Here is a 19405-nt window from a genome sequence, read left to right as displayed (position 1 = left end):
AGTCTGGCTGTTGAGTCGATAATAAATATAATAAAATGATATGTTAAATGCAGTTATTGAACAAATTATGTTCATCTGAGCAAGTTGTGGAGCATGGTCCAACATAAAGGTAAATAAGTTAAGGCAAATATTTTATGTGCATGCATTAAGCTAGCTAAACGAGCTAATCTGTTCTAAAATAAATAATATTATTTTAGGCCTGTATTTATATGACTAGATTACTCTCTGTAACTTAGCCTTTACAATCAAGCCCAAAAATTACCTAATAGCAATCATAAGAACAATAGCGGTGTAAATAAATCAATGAAAGTAAGCCATACATGTTATAGATGTGAAAATGTTATTTTAATGTTGCATTGTTTATTAAACAAAGAAAGAATTTAAAACTTTGCCAGGGTATGGCTGCACATACAAAATGTAAATAGGTAGATAAACATATAGTTTTAGCTTGTTCTTAATCTGTCACTTGATAGAAGCATATTGGATTTCAGTTGCAGCGCTGTGCACCCCCTCATGAATAAGATATACTTGCTTTGTTGTCTTGTCTTTCCACAAAGTGTATTCTAACAGAGCCTCAGACTCAAGGCCTTTAGCTTGCCTGCGAGTTGCAGCAGACATTTACCCTGGCCCTCAAGTTATTTTTCAACTTCTCGTACCCATAGTGCCTTGGAATTAGATTGGTGATTGTTAGCATGCCATGTGTGTAATGTGAACTGACCCTGTTGCTTTGAGAAAAACAACTACAGCTGGGCAGTGGAGTTGTAGGAGAAGGATGGCCAGGTGTAGCGACAAGGAGAAGGATGAGGAGGAGGAGAACTACGATGGGCCAGAAACAAAGAGTAGCAAAGGGGAAAGGCACGTATCTTTCCCGCCGGATGAAAAGATGGTGTCCGGCTTCGCGGAATACACAGACAGACATGGTAAGCATTTTGTTGCTCTTTTTTAATTTATGTTTTTTATTGTCATCTATCATCTATGTCATCTATGTATATGTTCAGTTGAGACCAGTCCCTGCTCCTTTCTGACAAATCAGGTACACACTTCTCGTTATTTGTTGAGGGACTCTGTCTTTCATGTTAATTATGGATGCGTAAATGCAACAGTTCTCAATGGCAGAGAACGGTACGGAGGGAGGGAGCAGAGAGAGAGAACTCTTTTGGGGGGGGTTATTTTCTAAACCATGCTGCGTTCTGCTCTCTCTCTTTGCAACTCAAATCTCCCCTACAGCAGCTTTAAGATGTTTTTGCTTTGCTCGTCTGTTTGATGTACAGGTAGATCAAATATACAAGCAAACTGTGTTGCATAATCATCATCCATTCCAACACATGTCAAGGATGGAATACGTTTTGAGAAACAGTTTAAGCCTGCATTGTGTAACCTTTTTCTGCAGACAAATACAAATGTTTACTGTTCTACACTAACAGAGTGGACTGAACAGTGGATGGCTGGGTTTTTATATTTCATACACTTTTGAACAAACATTTGTTTGCAATGAAAAGGTTACATATATGTTTGGACTCATATGTCTGTGACAGGATGGCTGGGTGATGCGGGTTTAACGGTCACATCTTGAATGGGCTGTAGGAATGGAAAACCATCTCTACTAATTTTAATCTTGCAAATTTTACCATTATCCATTTACTATTCATTCCTAGTGTGCGGAATTTAGTGGCTTCTTGCAGTTTTTTGCAGAGGCCACTCTGGGCTTCCCTAACCCTAACCCTAACCCATTATATTATATTACTGCCTAGTCCTTTCAACTTAATGCCACAACAGTCTACACACTGCACCTCTAACATTAACACCTGAAATAAGATTTCCTCACATAGAAGAGGATCCCATTGTTAGTACCTGTTATTACATGATGTTTGACGGAAGGAGGAGGGAATATTGTCATCAAAAGACTCTGCATCTCTTGGTTTGTGTAATCTAAGAAGTAAAGACACTTTGTAGAACACTCAAAGATTCAAAAAGAAGTGTTTCTATCTTAAAAAATCTCCCTACTTTTGTATGCTTCTGGAAGCTCGTCCCATAAGCCAATGGTTGATAAATAGGGCCGCCTGATTGGCTTATTTATAACGCAGACAGTCATTCATCCAGTCGTCTGCCCTTCCTTACTTCTCATCGACGGCCATCTTCCCTCTTTTCTAGTCTGCACGAGTGCCTACCCAGTCGTACACACACAGACACACACACACACACACACACACACACACAGATACACACACACACACACACAGGCTGCACAGTTTACCGTATGGCACTCTTCGAAGCTCCCCTAAGCGCTTTTTCACTTCAATACGACGCCGGTGGCTCACTGGGACGCGGAGACATTAAGGCAGTAAATGAGTGTATTTTTCCATTTTAGTTGACAGCTGCCTCACCTTGACAGAGGTAAGCCTGGCCTACCGCAGGAGCTGTGACAGACACCAGGTGGAGCCCAGAGTGTGCATTCTGGAGCAGCTCAAGGTAGACTTGTTTGAACTTTTCTTTTTTTTCTTTTTTTTTAACCATCACATTTGCATACCTCTTTTGAATTATCAATGGCTGTTTGGGAGTTTGAGGGTGATGTGCTATCAGGTGCTTCGTGCTTAGTCCAGGTCAAAGTCTGACTATATTGTTTTTTAACAGGAACAGAATAAGAAAAAACACATTTAATACTATGACTCTTGACACCCATAAACACATCTAGAATAAGTCATATTTAATAGGTTTTTTTACCAAACTGCTCAGCTTAGGTCATCAGGTCTTGATATATGTAAACATCTCAGAATGAACACCTTATGCTAATTAAACCATTGTATGGCAAATTGATTGTGTCAAGGTGAATCTTGGCATCAATGTTGTTGTACGCATGTTGTTGATAGTGTGACCTAAACACCAAAAAGCCTTTTAGTGTTGAGTTGCTGTTCATTATATTGCACTTTGGTGGAGCGTCAAGCTGATCACAATTTGAAACTGCTCAAAACACCCCATCAGGTTCTTCATGTGGTTAGTCTAATGGTCTTTATCCTCACGCAAAACACTTTCAATTCACATTTTATTTGTATCTCATCTGGTCCAGATTGTGGGCCTGTGGGCGAATGTAATTTCTCAAAAGTGTTGTGATATTACTCTGAGGTTTGATGATAGGCTGAATAAACATGCACTCTTAGATAGGTTCTGGGAGGCAACTACTATAGGTTTATAACTTCACTAAAGATGATGATAATTTCTTAAGAATTGCTAATTGTCAGTTATACACTGCATACACATAATATAAATCCCAAAAAATAAAAGTCCCATGTACTCCCAACTCAATTATGCCCATTATACCCAGTAGTACAAATACCTATATCTTATGTGGTTGACTTCAGGATTCCGTGTATATCTAACCTGTTTAATCTGACAGTAGAACGTAGACAGCTATGGATAAAGCCTCAGACCCCAGCCCCCATCGTGAAAAATTGAGAAATGTTCAGACTATTGGTCTTAAAACAATTGTATCGAATGCTTGAGTGTCGGTTGTGCAGCGTCAGCGGGCGTGCTCATAAAGTGACTCTCTAGCGTCGATAGAAACGCCCGTGCAAAGACAACAAAGACAACAAAGACAACAATAAATGAAATATGCTACCGCCCTACACGTTCACACCCTCTCAAGTGCACATACGCACACACACATGGCACCTTGAAAAAATGTAAAAGCATACTTAATGAGGGTAAAGCGGCGAACAATAAATCACACTGAATTCATTCCACGGCAACAGAGAAATAAATATTAACTGGAATGGTTTCACTTTGAAAACCTCCCTGACTCTCCAGTGATGACACAGTCAGGGTGTGACAGACACATATCCTTCATCGTGATGTGCCTCACACTCACACACATGCGTTGTGTGTGTGCCGAACATGCACACGCACGCATGCACACACACACACACACACACACACACACACACACACACACACACACAGTTTCGTGAAAAAGCCAAAAGAATGTCTTACACATGTGCACGCACACACACGCGGACACACACATCACAGTCAGTATGTGCATGTGCATATTAAAATCTTTGGGCAATTTAAATCATTTCATTCAATCAGCATCAATCAGGCTTAGGCATCTCTCGCCCAAACAGGGAGAGGGAGGGGGGCTGAGAGGGTTGTTGACTGCGATGGGTTTAAGTCAATGGGTTTGCAAATAATAGTACAGCTGTAAATGAAAACAAATACAAAGTTGTGTGTGTGTGTGGTGGGGGGGGGGGGCGCAGTACACAGACTTACACACACAGAGAATATAACATATTTTGCTGTTTATAGTTTACATAGGCTAAACCCAGGACGCGCTGAGAGACACACACACACATCAAACGCACACTCGGACGCTTAAAGGATAAAACGCTTGTGCACATAAACTCCTTCACTCTCCCTCTCTTCCTCTCCCTCTCTTTTTCCCCTCGCTCCCCCCCTCAGACATAAACACACACACGCACGCTAACACACGTACAAACACGTACTCACACCCCCCACAGCATGCTTGCACTTGAAACCCATACTGCACCATTTATAATTCATTTTATGTACTTACCGACTTTACTTGGACCGGCCATGTTAAAGAACAACCCTTTTTTTCGAGGCCCCCCTCCTCTCTGCATACATTTTGGCAGAGATCAAGGGGAATTATTTGTGTGGAAATTAGAGAGTTAGCAGTGCTTACATTAACTATAGTGCCGGCGTATTATCTCCGAGGTGCTAATGAACCCAATTGCATTTGAAAACGAATGTAGGTGGTCCTCCTGAAAGATTAAAACATGTACGGTTAAACAGTAGCTAAGAGGGCTGATATTAAGAGCTTCAAAAAGAAGCCTGCATGCAAATTAATCTATAATAAGTCTGTGCACAAGAAGAAAAAAAGCGTAAGGGCATATTTATTAAATTAGGTATTTCCAGGCAAAGGCAATTCTCCCAGAGGCCGACCACTCAATACTATTTAAAGCGTTGGAGTTAGTTAAATATACTAATAACAATGATAATTATTATTATAATGATTATTATTATTATTAATATCGGACCCATGGGGCTTTGAAAACGTGTCTCATAAAAGTGCTCTGCTTTTTGGTGACATCTTCATAGGCGGGGTGAGCAGTGTTGTTCTGTGGAGTATGCGGGGGGGGGGGGGGGGGGGGGGGGGGTCTTGAAGCTCATCCACTGTACAGATGTCTGAAGTCTGTGTCTCTGAACCATGTTTTCGTGATCAAATTTAAGCTGCGATTAGGATTAAGGGGCACGCTGGCGCCCAGGTTCCCCGCGGCGGCGGTGGGAGCCCGTACGGCCCCGCTATCTGCCGCCGCTCCACCGCTCAGTGCGTGACCAAAGCACGGCGGGCCTCCACAATGTATCTCTTATTGAAGACCCCATCGTCTGAGTGACGATCGGGTATGAATTGCTTCTTAAATAGATCAATAGATTGATAATTAGATCGAATGCTACTTGATGTGAACCAATTATGTTAAACTGTGTGTATTTATCGCAATGTTTTAGGAAATAGACATCCCTAAGGGGAACACAACTGGGATTGTTGAGTTGCCCTGTATGTCTGAAATTATTTAAAAGAAGTCAAGCTGTAGCTGCACCGACGATTGTTTGCATTAACTGGTGCCTGTATTCAATTATAGTACAGTAGTTAGGGGATTGTTTGCCTCGCAAGTTTGACCTTAGAGTGGACTGTGGAGAAATCAATTACTGAGATGTCTTTCAGAATTTTCTAGTTTAAAAAATGTATCTGTAAAAAGATGCCCCCAACATGACAACCCTATGCTCTTAAATTCAAAGAGTCCCAATTTCTATTCTAGTAAATCATATTGTGGGGCTGTAAATCCCTTGGCGGGGAGGGGAGGAAAAAAAGAAATAACTCCAGAAATTGGAAAAGACAAGAGAAAATCTGTTTTTGTAGACCACCGCTGCTTGCAGAGCCCCTTTGATTAGCAGTAATGTTGCACGGCTGAAGCCTGCTGACGCCACAGTGACAAACCCCATCCCTGACTACCAGCTCCTCACACACACACACACACACACACACACACACACACACACACACACACACACACACACACACACACACACACACACATATACACAGAGGCCCACACACACAGAAACACACACACACACACCCTAAGATTGGCTCGCATCTCGCCTTGCCTGTGTAATTTTAAAGGAACTTTTTTTCCCTTCCTTCTTCTTTCTTTCAAATTAAATACATGCTGATTGTTATTGCCGCGCCGCATGTGTCTCGGAGAAGTCGTCAGCGAGGTAAATGTCACTAAGTAAGTGGCACACTATTTTCCTCTGCTGGTTATTAGCCAGTTCCGCATACAAAATAAAAAGTGCCAGGAGGAGAGTGTCGGCAGAGGAGGGGACGGAGGCGGAGTGCGCCAGAGTGGTTTCCCGCGCGCCGGCTGAATGCCGAGCTTATCAGAACACAGCAGGGGGGACCGGACATATGTCGCTCCTCTCATTACAGGCCGAGGCAGCGAGAACAGGGGTGGTTAGTGGCGCATTTTGAAACGGCGTTAATATATACGCCGAGGCAACCGCTTCGATCACGCTCAGGGGAAGAGAGAGGAAGGGAGGGAGGGAGGGAGGGAGGTTCTGAAGGCGTCGTTAGCCGGGATGAGGATCACCGCAGGGACCCGGTGTACCCGCTCCCCACACTCACCGGCGCCATTTTAGTCAAGCTCTGGCAAGCATTGTGTCATCAACACGACAACACATGCTCCGTGCAGGCGACAGAGACAAGGGTGAGACAGAGAGTTTGAGAACAGGAGCCCCTCGCTCTTCAACGTCGATTATTTAGCTTTCTCACAAAGCATGTAAAAAAACTAAAATTAGGAGGAAGGCCTCTGTTTTGTCCTGCTTTAGTTTTCACAAACTAGTGGTGAGCTGAACAGCTGTACTGATAGTGCACTTAAAGTGGACAATTAGGGTGAATTGAATTTGCACAGTTGGGTGGTTGTACAAGAAGCCTGTAATGGCTTTTGCAGAGTAAGCTCAGAATATAAGTATTCTAATGTATGAGTAATACAGCCTCGGTAGCAGTAAGGTGATACTGTACAATAGTGGGTAAAATTTGGCTTAAAGATGTTTTTTTGGCAACACAAAATGGAAGCGTCTGACAGCAAGAAATCTGTTTCATTGCAGCAAACTGATATTTAGAAATGTACAATATATTTGATATAGTTATGTCAGGAAAAACATATGATATTTTATTTATTGTGTCGCCATGTACAAACAAACAGAATGACAGTTGGAAATATTGTCAGTCAATTAAAATTAAAGTTTCTTATTTCGTCCCAGCTTTTTGTAGGGACTGCCGCTTTAATTGCTAATTGTTAACAGGGAACAAATATATTTGCATATTAATTAGCTCCCAATTTACATTTTTAATTTGCCTTCAAAGGGTGTGAGATAAAAAGGTTGTGTTATTTTAAATAATTTATCCTTTCATTGCGTAAAAGATGCTGAACGGAAAAATGCGAGTGCTAAGAGCTTTATCTGTTGCAGATGTATAAAAAATATATATATATATATATATATATATATATATATATATATATATATATATATATATATTCTATATGTGTGTGGAGTATTTCCTACAATTAATTTAATGGGCTGGGAAAAGGAAAAGCCTCACTTTTTAATACAAAGCCACCCAGAGCGGCAGTGTGAGGGAGGTTCTGGAACCCTGGACGGCTGAGGAGGGGAACACACCAGAGAGGACTTCTGTAGAAGTCAAGTTTAAAACCACATCCTCCGCCTCCCTTTTTATTCCCTCTCTTTATGCTGGTTGAGAATGAGAGAGAGAGAGAGAGAGAGAGAGAGAGAGAGAGAGAGAGAGAGAGAGAGAGAGAGAGAGAGGGGGAGAGAGAGAGAGAGAGAGAGAGAGGGGGAGAGAGAGAGAGAGAGAGAGGGGGAGAGAGAGGGGGAGAGAGAGAGAGAGAGAGAGAGAGAGAGAGAGAGAGAGAGAGAGAGAGAGAGAGAGAGAGAGAGAGAGAGAGAGAGAGAGAGAGGGGGAGAGAGAGAGAGAGAGAGAGAGAGAGAGAGAGAGAGAGAGAGAGAGAGAGAGAGAGAGAGAGAGAGAGAGAGAGAGAGCATAGCCTTTTTCTTTGGTTACATTTTGTCCTCCCCCCTCTCCCTCCTGACACATCAATAGATGCAGCGCTCGGGCTCCTTCGTCTGTCGTCTTCTACGTGAGGCTGCGCCGTGCGTCTCTCCCCCCCCCCTCCCCCCCACCTGCACGTCAGCAAGCAGGCGGAGAGAGGGGGCACAAAATTCGCAAGTTCGGAAATTCATTAGGATGAAAAACAGCCGCAATTCTGTGTTTTTACGCGGTGAGGGAGAAGTGCTTCTTTCTGTGTGTGTGTGTGCGAGTTTGTGTTTCTGTGTACTGACGTTTGTCTCCTATCTCTATTTCCTTTGGTGTGTGTACATGTCCCTCCCATCTTTTCATGATTGTGTGTGTAAGTGTGTGAAGTTTGTCTCTTTGTCTCTTTGTCTCTATCTTTCTCTCTTTCTTTGGGAGTGTGTGTCCCCTGTTGTTTCATGTGTGTGTATGTGAGCATGCATGCATACTTGTGAAGCAGTGTGTCTAAGCCTCATTTGTGCTATCCCTCTGTATGTTGGCCCATCACAGAATGTGTGTGTGTGAGTGTGTGTGTGTGTGTGTGTGTGTGTGTGTGTGTGTGTGTGTGTGTGTGTGTGTGTGTGTGTGTGTGTGTGTGTGTGTGTGTGTGTGTGTGTGTGTGTGTGTGTTGGGGGGGGGTGTGTGTGTGTGTGTGTGTGTGTGTGTGTGTGTGTGTGTGTGTGTGTGTGTGTGTGTGCGCATATGTGCCTGCGTGTATGTGTGTGCGCCTGTTGACATGTATCTGAGGAAACGACTCTGCATATGTGTGCGTGCACCTGAGTGCAAACATATTGATTGTACAAACTGAACACTATTCATCAGAAGGTAAACAACCAAGCACAAAGAAAGCACAGTCGTCTTAAGGCTATCATTTTGTCATCCTGAGTTTTGGCATTTTCTACTATATTCTGTATAATTACTGTGATGCATTGCCCTTGTGGTGCATTGTGTACACCTACATGGTTGGATACGTCTCAACTCAAACATTTGTTTGAGTTCAATGTGAGCGTGTGTTTGCGTGTATACATTGAGATTGTCTCTGTGTGTGTGTGTGTGTGTGTGTGTGTGTGTGTGTGTGTGCGTGCGTTCCAATTACACACAATGCAGCCTCTTGTAAACATAAACAGTGCAATTTACTTCCCATTGATCTCTCTCTCTAATTCCTTCAACCGGAAGAATATAAAACATTCATGTGTGATGTCCTTTTGTGTCCTCTCCTCCTGTTCCACCCTCTCTCTTCTTGACTTCCTTTGCTCTCCGAGGCCCGAGAGAAGGAGAGCGCTCTCTTCGCAAAGTTCCTTTGAAGACAATGAAAACCCACCGAGTGGCGAGATGCAGGCGGAGCTCATGTGGAAAACACAACTTGCAACGGTGCGACGTCTGCAGGGACGCACCGATGAGCATTTGCCGCCACGGACCCCCACTCTCGCCGTTCCTCGTTTCATCTCAGACACGCCTGTTTTCATTTCGTGTTTGCGGTCTGTCGTCGGGCTTGTTAGGGGGTGCCGCCGCCGCCGCCGCCCCCCCCCTTCCCTTGTTCTCCGGTCCTTCTCACCGTTCTAATCGTAAGCGGAGTGTTAAGGACAACAGCGCCGACACCAACAAACGACAAGGCGGCCACTCACTCAGTGGTTTATTTATTGATTGTTTTGTTTTTTTGGTCGCCACCATCCGTGCAGTCGTGCCTCTGCCGGTGATTGATGCAGTCAAATTAGATGTATGTGGAACGTCGGCTCTGGCAAATGAGCACATCAACTGATGACCAGCTGTTTCTAATTATTATACACTGGTTAATTAGGACACGGTGTCACCAGCGACGGAGGCGGTAAACTGTGTGAAATTCATAATTCATGCTTGCAGCTAGCCCCCCCCCCCCCCCCCCCCCCCCCACCACCACCACCAGAACAACCCCTACCCCTCGCACCATCAAACATGCTGAGATGACTGGTGTGGTGGGGGGGAGGGGGGCAGTGAGGGGGGTTGTAAGAAAGGCTAGGTAAAGTAAGAAAATAAGAAATAAATGGCTGTAGTGGATGCGTCAAAGTCGGGTGTGCACGCATGTGTACGGCTGTTGTTGTCAATCTCTCACACCTCCTGTGTCCCCCACCCCACCTCCTCGTCTCTCTCTCTGTTTGCCGTCTTCATTCCGTCTCTCTTGTCGTCCTCTCTCTCTTTCAATCCGTCAGATGGGGACTTGTGTAAGGGGAAGGATGAAACGTCTGGATCTGGGAGGTAAGCGCAAGAAGGGCAGCCATCTTCAACACACGCACACAAACCTACACAAACACACACACACATACTTTATACCTTAATTGTTTGATGGAGAAGACTAAGAGGCTAAAATAAAACAATGATGGATGGTTCAAAATGTGCTCCGAACGTTACCTACATTAAACAAACTAATAATGCCTTGATGTCCCCAAGAACCTGAATGGAACTTGTAGCACACGCACAAACACACCCATACAAACTCACAAACACACACACACACGCGAACACACACACAAGTTGTGTGATTGTTAAGATTGATGGGGGGAGGGGGTGGGAGGGTCTGTTCCCCCCCCGCCCCATCGTCGTTCCCACATTGTCACGCGCTGATGACATCTGACTGGGGGTGAAGCGCTGCCCTCATTATCTTGCCAGCACAGAGCGGATTATCAAAATGGGATTTTACATCACACACCCCACTCCAACCCTACAGTTAAGTGATTATTGTTATGGTAGAAGAAGAAGAAAAAGGAAGCTTAGGGAGGTTTCTTTTTTTTAAAATCATGCAGAAATCTTTTTTTGCTAATAATTATGCTAATGACATATTACATTAATAAATTATCGGCAAACACACTCCCGACACACACACACACACACACACACCGCTTACATCTCTTGTGGTCCTGGGAGCGATACAGATTCCTTTGCCCTTCTTGTCCAAGAAGATACAATTTCACCCACGGAGGCAGAAGCTTGCTGTTGGAGAGAGAGAGACAGAGAGACAAAGGGCATGCATAGCGATCATCAAAGATGCTTTACGCCCAAATGTGCTTTGTTTCTAAAAGTAATCTGGAATTAAATGATCTGACACTCTTTGATATCCAGGCTTGACTCTGCGTGCAGATCCTTGGTTCGCATCATCATTCATCTCAACATGTTGTGCTGGGACCGCCACCACTGTCTTTGCGAACAGGAGAGGCAAAACCCCCCCCCCCCTCTCAAAAACAAAGATATTGAAATAGATCTGTGTCTCCCATCAATCGTTTCTACTGTGGCCTCCCACCGCCATTTCTTAATGACGACGAGAAAGGCTCTACTCTCAACAGACACTAATGAAAACAGAGCGTTAGTCACAGGTCTTACGACTTTTAATTGTTTTATTGTTTTTTAAGGGCAGATAATGCATCATGCTAAAATAAAACAGTTTCCGACGTTGCATGCCATCGGACCCTGTGTATGCCTTTCACAAATCCTGGAAGAAAATCACAGGATTAAAAGATTATACTTGCAGTTGTATTAAATAAATGAAGACATTCTCAAGTTGTTTGGGGCAACAAATCAATCACATCAGGTTAAAAGAGGAAGACCTGTTGGATGTTATTTAAGTACTTCCGATGACATCTTAGATTGTGCTTTAAGTTCCCAGAAACATGCAACTTTTTGCCCTAGAATATTTTGTCTAAAAAACACATTTAATAAGAAGTGATGAGAAAGTGTTTGAAGCCATGCCATTTTACCTGTTAGCAACCCCCTCTCTCTCACACACACACACACACCCACACCCCTCTGCTCCAAATTATCTTGTGTTTGATTGCTTTCCTCTATCAAGGTGAGCGATTAGACCTGGGTTCCTGCGAGGCACTGGAAGTCGTTCTTAAATCGCTATGCTTTGATTTCATCAATCTCCGCGCGGCCCGACTAGAGGAAAATGTGAGTTTTATGAGCCCCCAAACTTTTTCCCCCCCTCACTCACTCTCTCTCTTTTCTCAATCTTCCGCTGCGACTCCAACGCAGTTTCATATTCAGTCGCCTTCTCTTCCCCACCACCTCACCTTCTTATCAGATTACGAAGCCCTCCCCCCACCCCCCTCATCTCTCCCTGCCTCTTCCAAAAAGAACTTCATAACATCTCTGTCAAATTTAAGGCCCCTTTGATTTTCTTTCATTTGTGTGTGTGTGGGTCTGTGTGTATATATATTTTTTCCTTCCCTGTTCCTCTCGCAGGGAGCGTCATCCTTGTTGGATATGATTTCATACTATGAATCCACGGCGTACCTTGACCTGTCTGACAACACCCATGTGGGGACGTCCGCCTGGAGGGCCCTCGCTCATTTGATAAAGCAGGTGGGAGAGCTGGGGGTTCTTCATCTACTTCGTCTTCTACTTCTCTGGTGGACTTTCAATAACTTGAGTTTTCCTCTTCTCCACGGGGCGGGTTTACATTAAAGAAAGTGAGTTTGCCGTGGCGCAACATGAATTTAAAATAAAGGTGGCTTGTGAGATATATATACTATATCTATACTACACTCAAACAGCGAGTGTTTGTGTGTATGTGTGTTCCTTTTGAGTTTTCCCTGCTTTCCTGACATTTTCCATGGAAATTGCAGCGAAAGTATTTCTGGATCACTGCACAAACATCTTTATGTATATGCAAGCATCCACACACACCACATACACATATATCAGTGCATACTTCATTAAGAAGATGTCATTAGCTGGAATTAACTGATTAGCCATGAGATGGCATGAGAAATTATGGCTCGGATTTTCCCAAAAGTCATCACTGGTGACTGACTTCCCTAGACACCTTTCCAGACTGAAGTGAGTCTGAAAATTAATATAAAATATAAAAAATAACCACTTTTACTTTTCTTTCACTGGGTACGTTCATCTCTCCGACAGGTGGTGTCTTCAAAATCAAGTGACCCCCGTTTTCACAGGGTCAGTTTTATGTGATACAGATTCTAAACATCAACATTGTCCGTATCTTAAAATGTATTTGAATGCACAAGTAAAGGCAAGGCAAGGCAAGGCAACTTTATTTATCTAGCACTTTTCATACACAAGGCAGACTCAAAGTGCTTCACATATAAACATTGTCATACAATAAAATAAAATAATAGATAAGTAAAATAAAACATATGCAAAGAAATTAGTAAAATAGAAAGTTAGAAAGGCATTTCAGTATTAAAATAGAAAATAAAGGCAAAGTAAAAAAAGCTTTTTAGAAAGTGCAATGTATTTAAGATTTAGCAGAAAGCTAAAGCAAACATAAAAGTCTTCAGTCTTGTTTTAAAGGTGCTCAGAGTTGGGGCAAATCTTAAATCCTCAGGGAGTTTATTCCAGCTATTTGTTGCATAGTAACTCAATCCTGCTTTCCCATGTTTCGTGTTTACTCTGGGGATAATTAACAGATTGGTCTCAGAGGATCTTAGTGGTCTAGAAGGCTTATGTAGTGGAAGCATATCAGTTCAATATTGTTTGCCTAAACCATGTAGGGATTTATAGGTTAGCAACATGATTTTAAAATCAATTCTCTGACCTACAGGAAGCCAATGTAACGATTTAAGAATTGTTGTAATATGTTCACATTTTTTGGTCTTTGTTAGAACTCTAGCAGCAGCATTCTGAACAAGCTGAAGCTTCCTCAGAGTTTGTTTTGGGAGACCTGTAAGGAGACCATTGCAGTTATCAAGCTTACTAGTGATAAAGGCATGTACAAGTTTTTGTAAGTCTTCGGTGGACATGAGCCCTCTTAAGTCTTGCTACATTTTTAAGGTGATAATATGCAGATTTTGTACCTGATTTGATGTGACTGTCGAAATGTAGATCTGAATCCATGATAACCCCTAGATTTCTGGCTTTGATTGAGGTTTTCAGGGACAGAGAGTGAAGGTGTTGGGTTACTCTAAGCCAGGGGTCACAACACAGTGCCCGCGGGCACCAGGGTCGCCCGCAAGGACCATATGAGGCGCCCGGAGGCCTGTTCTAAACATAGCACAACTCATTCTAGAACAACTCGTTCCCACCTTTTTGAAGTATTGTTGATACTTATTGTGAGAAATCATTAACATGATCAGTGTCTTCACATAGATGACAGGGCTCTAGAGTGTCACGCATTCGGCGTGAGACACACTCAATTCAACCCATGGACACCTTCACACGCCACACTTCGTATTTCTCACTTAGAGAAATTACCAGGATAGCGGCCACCAACTTGCGCCGCTATTTAACAGTGGAACAGGTAGGAATCAAATGGGTTCCCCGTACGTAGGGTGACCAGACGTCCTCTTTTGCCCAGACATGCCCTCTTTTTGCAACACTTTAAAAAAAAAAGTGTCCGGGCGGATTTTCAAAATAGTCCAGGATGTTATTAAAGCCTCATACATGTTCACATTGAATTTGCGTTGCGTTCCTCTGGGTCGGTCACAAACTAGTTAGGCTACACCCTCCCCTACTCAGTTCTGTTTGCTTTGCATTGGTGGAAATTAGTAGGGGGAGTGGTTAAGTAGAGCCTTCAGACTGAACGGTTTGATTTTAGGGTTACCGTCATGTTTTGTATTTATCTTTTTACCATTATTGTTTTATAGGGACAAACTTTAACAAATTTCTCATACAGGGGATTGATAAAGTTCTATCTATTGAACAGAAAGAAACACTTGGTCATACTTTACACACTTCACAACAGCATTGGCCTACTGAATGCCACAGATATATTTTAAGCATTGGACTGAATGCCACATAAATATATAATTATGTTTTTGCACGTTTGCAACGTTTAAAAGTTCAGGGAAAAGTATATGCCTCTACTGGTGTTGCTTAGGCCAATATCCTTTTGAGACAGTGTTGTTTCTGAATATTAGTGTTAAGGGCCAATAATGCTTACTATCATAAAACTTGAGAGCCCTGAGATGAGTATCATTAATCATTAATAATAATACATAACTAAAGGGAAACTGAGCAAATTTGTTATTTCAGAAGAGTGCATCAAACTGGGTGCCCTTCGTCTGACTCAGTACCCATGAAGTAGCACTAAGGTTCAAAAAGGTTGGTGACCCCTGCTTTAAGACTTTCCGTTTTAGAACCAAGTACAATTATCTCTGTTTTGTCCTCATTTAGGTGAGGGAAATTTCGGCACATCCATTCTTTCACTTGCTCAATGTACTGGCACAGCAGATCTATGGGCCGATAGTAATTTGTTGATAGCGATACATAGATTTGCGTGTCATCAGCATAGCAATGATGGTCAATATTGTTATTTTGCATGATTTGCCCTAGTGGGAGCATGTAGATGTTGAATAAAGAGGGTCCTAAGATCGAACCTTGTGGGACTCCACATGTCACGTTGGTTGATTCTGATACAAAGTCGCCAATGGAAACAAAGTACTTCCTATTTTGTAGGTAGGACCTGAACCAATTTAAGACTGTGCCTGAAAGCCCCACCCAGTTTTCTAACCTGTCCAGAAGTATTGTATGGTCTACAGTGTTGAATGCAGCACTGAGGTCAAGTAGCATTAGCATTTAGGTTTTGCCAGAGTCTGTGTTAAGACGGATGTCGTTTACAACTTTAATAAGGGCGGTCTCAGTGCTGTTCAGGGGTCGAAATCCTGATTGGAAGGTGTCATAGCAACCAGTTGATTTTGCTGTAAACAAAGTATTGTAATCAATAATTTGTGATTATGTTGCTGTAAACAAAGTATTGAAATCAAAGTTCGCAAGCAGAACTTTCTTGCACCCTTGTCATCCCACCAAAGGTATATTCAATTCGACGTGGACTCGCCATCGAGGTCATTTCAATGGATCAGCTGAGAAGAAAGAAATGGCAGGCAGAGGGGAAATAAATTAAATGGAATACAATTTTCAGCCTGCCCGTTGAGCAAAGCAGTTTTGACGGGCAAATATCTATCTCCGAACGGAAACCATATACAGTCACTCTGCTAATATCCTCCCCTTCAGACTGCCAAATCTCCTCTGTGTACGAGCAGAATCAGCCACCACAAGCATTGATGATAGGGTCGCGGCCATTTTAGAAAATAGGCATGGCTAGTTCTGGCGGGACAATCTCGTCATGTGCCCCCTATCAGCTGACGGCTTTTCGAACCAATCAAACGCACACTAATAGGCGACCTCAAAGACACACTCAGCGAAGTTAAGTGTGCTGAGCAGAATTTCGCCCCACCACCACCACCACCACCCCTGCCTCCACCTGCTTTGGTTCTGCTCTGTATTGTATGGCTTGAGATATTTGATGTCACTCATGTGGGGTTGTATAGTGCTCCCTGCATGTGGTTAAATGTTGGTATGCTATTGGTTTTCTGTACCTGACATCTGTGTCCTTGCTGTAGGATCCTCTAAATCCTACAGCAAGGAGCCCCAGAAAAGAGTGGAACCATACTGCTAAACTAAATAGTATTACCATTGCATGCAATGATGGGTTAGATCTATGACATTCCTGACAGATAGACTCGATGGAAATTGCACAGAGGACACAAACCCCACTCAGACCGTTCTCCCCAGATAACGGTAAAGAGTGACCGGTCATTTAAAGACAAAATTAAACAGCCAAGAAAAGGGATGGAGGGATAAAAAACACACAGGTTAGGAATTTCAAGTGTCACAGTCAAGTTTTCTTTTCCTTTTGTTTTCCTGAAATGTGCTTTTTTCCTACACTCGTCTGTTTGAGCACAACAGGCCAAAACACAGGAACATGGACTGTTCTGTATCTATGAATTTATATGAGAGTGCGTGCATTTGTGTGTGAGAATGTGTACGTGTTTCCGGCAGCAGGCATGCGTCAGTGCATTCTGTTCATCTGCTCCCTGCTCCACATCTCCACTGTATGTCAGCGAGGTGGCTGAGCACATGCTTTCCAAACCAAGCATGTGACGATGATCATTGAATCACAAGAAAGAGTGTGAAGGGTGGACCAGACACGTCCCTAAGGGTGCCACTGCCTCTTGTTAAACCTCCATGCGTGCCAGAAAACCCAAGAGAAAAAAGAAGAAAGACCTTTCTCCAAGACCTTTCCCCGTCCTCTTTTTCTCCTCCTCTTAAAGGTCCCTTATTATACCACCAGGTGTGAGTGTGATTAGCCATTACAAGCCATTTTGAAAATCTGCCACTTCCTGTGTTTTAGTGACATCACAAGTGGGCGTGTCCACCTTGATGTATGCTGGATGGATCACTCTACCAGCCGTCCCGGTGGACTGTAGCCAACGCTGCTCATCTATCCGTCATACAACTAGGTGGATAAGCCCACTTGTGAAATGTCAGAAGTTGCCGATTTTCACGGCTAATCACGCTCCCACCTGGTGGTATAATAAGTCACCGTTGACCCCTTTCCCCTTGAAGCTTCCCCCAGCCTTTTTCGGGGTCTGACTCTATCCACCAGGCCTAAGTGAAGCGTTTGAAAAAGAGGTAACACAAATATATTTGAGCATCTGTTAATGTGAACAATGTGTGTGTAATGTGTGTGTGTGTGTGTGTGTGTGTGTGTGTGTGTGTGTGTGTGTGTGTGTGTGTGTGTGTGTGTGTGTGTGTGTGTGTGTTTTGTTCTTGTGTGACATTACATGTGTTTTATGTAGCACCTTTTTCTGAGTGCAGCCCTGCATGTGTGCATAATGAGAGTGTGTGTGTGTGTGTGTGTGTGTGTGTGTCAGAGTGTGTGTCTGTCCAGGCTGGACCTGTGCAGCGTGTCCATGGTGGCCCACGGGGCCAGGACGCTGTCTAAAGCTCTGCAGACCAGCCACCTGGCCGTCCTGCACCTCGACAACTCCCAGCTCAGCGGCACTCCCCTCTTCTCCCTGGGTATGGACTGCACACACACACACACACACACACATACAAACCTACCCATAAACGAACACACGGATACACACACATACACACATAGGCGTCACAGACAGCCACACACATGCACGCACACATGCGAACCCACGTGCATGCCGTGGTTTGTGTGAATGTGCATTGGTTGTACACATTCAGTTTGGATTGGGATACCTTGTAAATGTGTGTTTGTCGATCATGTATCCATCTGTTTAGCTTGTGGTTTGAGTTCACATGCTTTTTTTTTGATTCACGCGTCTTTGTTTGCTTTGGTGCATGTGTGTGTAAACATATATGTGTTTGTGTGTTTGTTGTGCATGTGTGTGCATGTGCGCATATGCATGCACACAGAAAAACACACAAATGTATGTGTGTGTGTGTGTGTGTTAAGTGACAGGCAGGTGTATGTGTTTGTGTGTTCAAGTGCTCTGTGCATATGTGTATATGCATGTGCATATGTGTGTACGTATATTTCCAAGTGTGTGTGTGCGCGCATTTGTGTTTGCGGGTGTGTTCGCATATGTCCGTGTGCACGAGCATGTGTGTGTCTATGTGTGTGTGTGTGTGTGTGTGTGTGTGTGTGTGTGTGTGTGTGTGTGTGTGTGTGTGTGTGTGTGTGTGTGTGTGTGTGTGTGTGTGTGGATGCCCGTGCCCAAGTGGACAGCGGGAGCAGCTGCCAGAGGACAGGGCGAGCGGGGAGAGGACGGAGGCGGCAGATTTTGGCCCCCTGACCCTCGCAGTGGGTCTGGCCCCGGATTAGAAGGCCTAATCTCCCGCCTGTCACTTTACACACCGTCGCACACATCCACCGTGGCCCGGCTGACCGGGGACCAGAGAGGCGGACGCACAGTCCAACAAAACACACACACGCTCACACTGACCGCACCATCGTCAACAAAACACACAGACCGTTCCACAGTCCAACAAAACACACACACGCTCAGACTGACCGCACCATCGTCAACAAAACACACACACGATCACAATGACCATATCATAGTCTAACAAAACGCACACACTATCACAGTGACCGTTCCATATTCCAACAAAAAACACACACACTATCACACTGACTGTATCATAGTCCAACAAAACACACACACTATCACACTGACTGTATCATAGTCCAACAAAACACACACTTTCACACTGACCGTACCGCTGTTGTCAAACACAAACACACGCACCCCCACACCAAACACACACATCCAAACACACACACACACACACACAGGAATATTAGCATTTACAAAAAAAATTAGGACGGAAACTTGTGTTACAGTTTATGCATTTTTATGAACACCAACACTCTCGCCTTCATACAATGTCGGGCACATATGTACTTGAACCTCTTGAAGGAATTTGTAGTAAGAGCTTAAAATGAACAGAATGAATGTGTTCTACTTTTGTGACATACATGCATGACAG

At 43.6% G+C, this 19405-nt stretch overlaps 1 protein-coding gene across 1 annotated transcript in view; it reads left to right on the top strand.

The window, feature by feature from the left end:
* Nucleotides 1-748: 748 nt before the first annotated feature.
* si:dkey-288a3.2 (protein phosphatase 1 regulatory subunit 37) overlaps nucleotides 749-19405 on the top strand; it is a 53961-nt gene continuing 35304 nt past the window's right edge. Inside the window, exons 1-6 of the mRNA XM_056591134.1 lie at nucleotides 749-920; nucleotides 2369-2469; nucleotides 10351-10396; nucleotides 11982-12082; nucleotides 12377-12496; nucleotides 17812-17959. Of these exons, the coding sequence (XP_056447109.1) occupies nucleotides 773-920; nucleotides 2369-2469; nucleotides 10351-10396; nucleotides 11982-12082; nucleotides 12377-12496; nucleotides 17812-17959 (664 nt within the window). The 5' untranslated portion in view covers nucleotides 749-772. The remainder of the gene's footprint in view (nucleotides 921-2368; nucleotides 2470-10350; nucleotides 10397-11981; nucleotides 12083-12376; nucleotides 12497-17811; nucleotides 17960-19405) is intronic.

The sequence above is a fragment of the Gadus chalcogrammus genome, chromosome 5, assembly GCF_026213295.1.
Source record: "Gadus chalcogrammus isolate NIFS_2021 chromosome 5, NIFS_Gcha_1.0, whole genome shotgun sequence".
In the NCBI taxonomy this organism is placed as follows: Eukaryota; Metazoa; Chordata; class Actinopteri; order Gadiformes; family Gadidae; genus Gadus; species Gadus chalcogrammus.
This window is presented reverse-complemented; position numbering and strand designations above follow the sequence as displayed.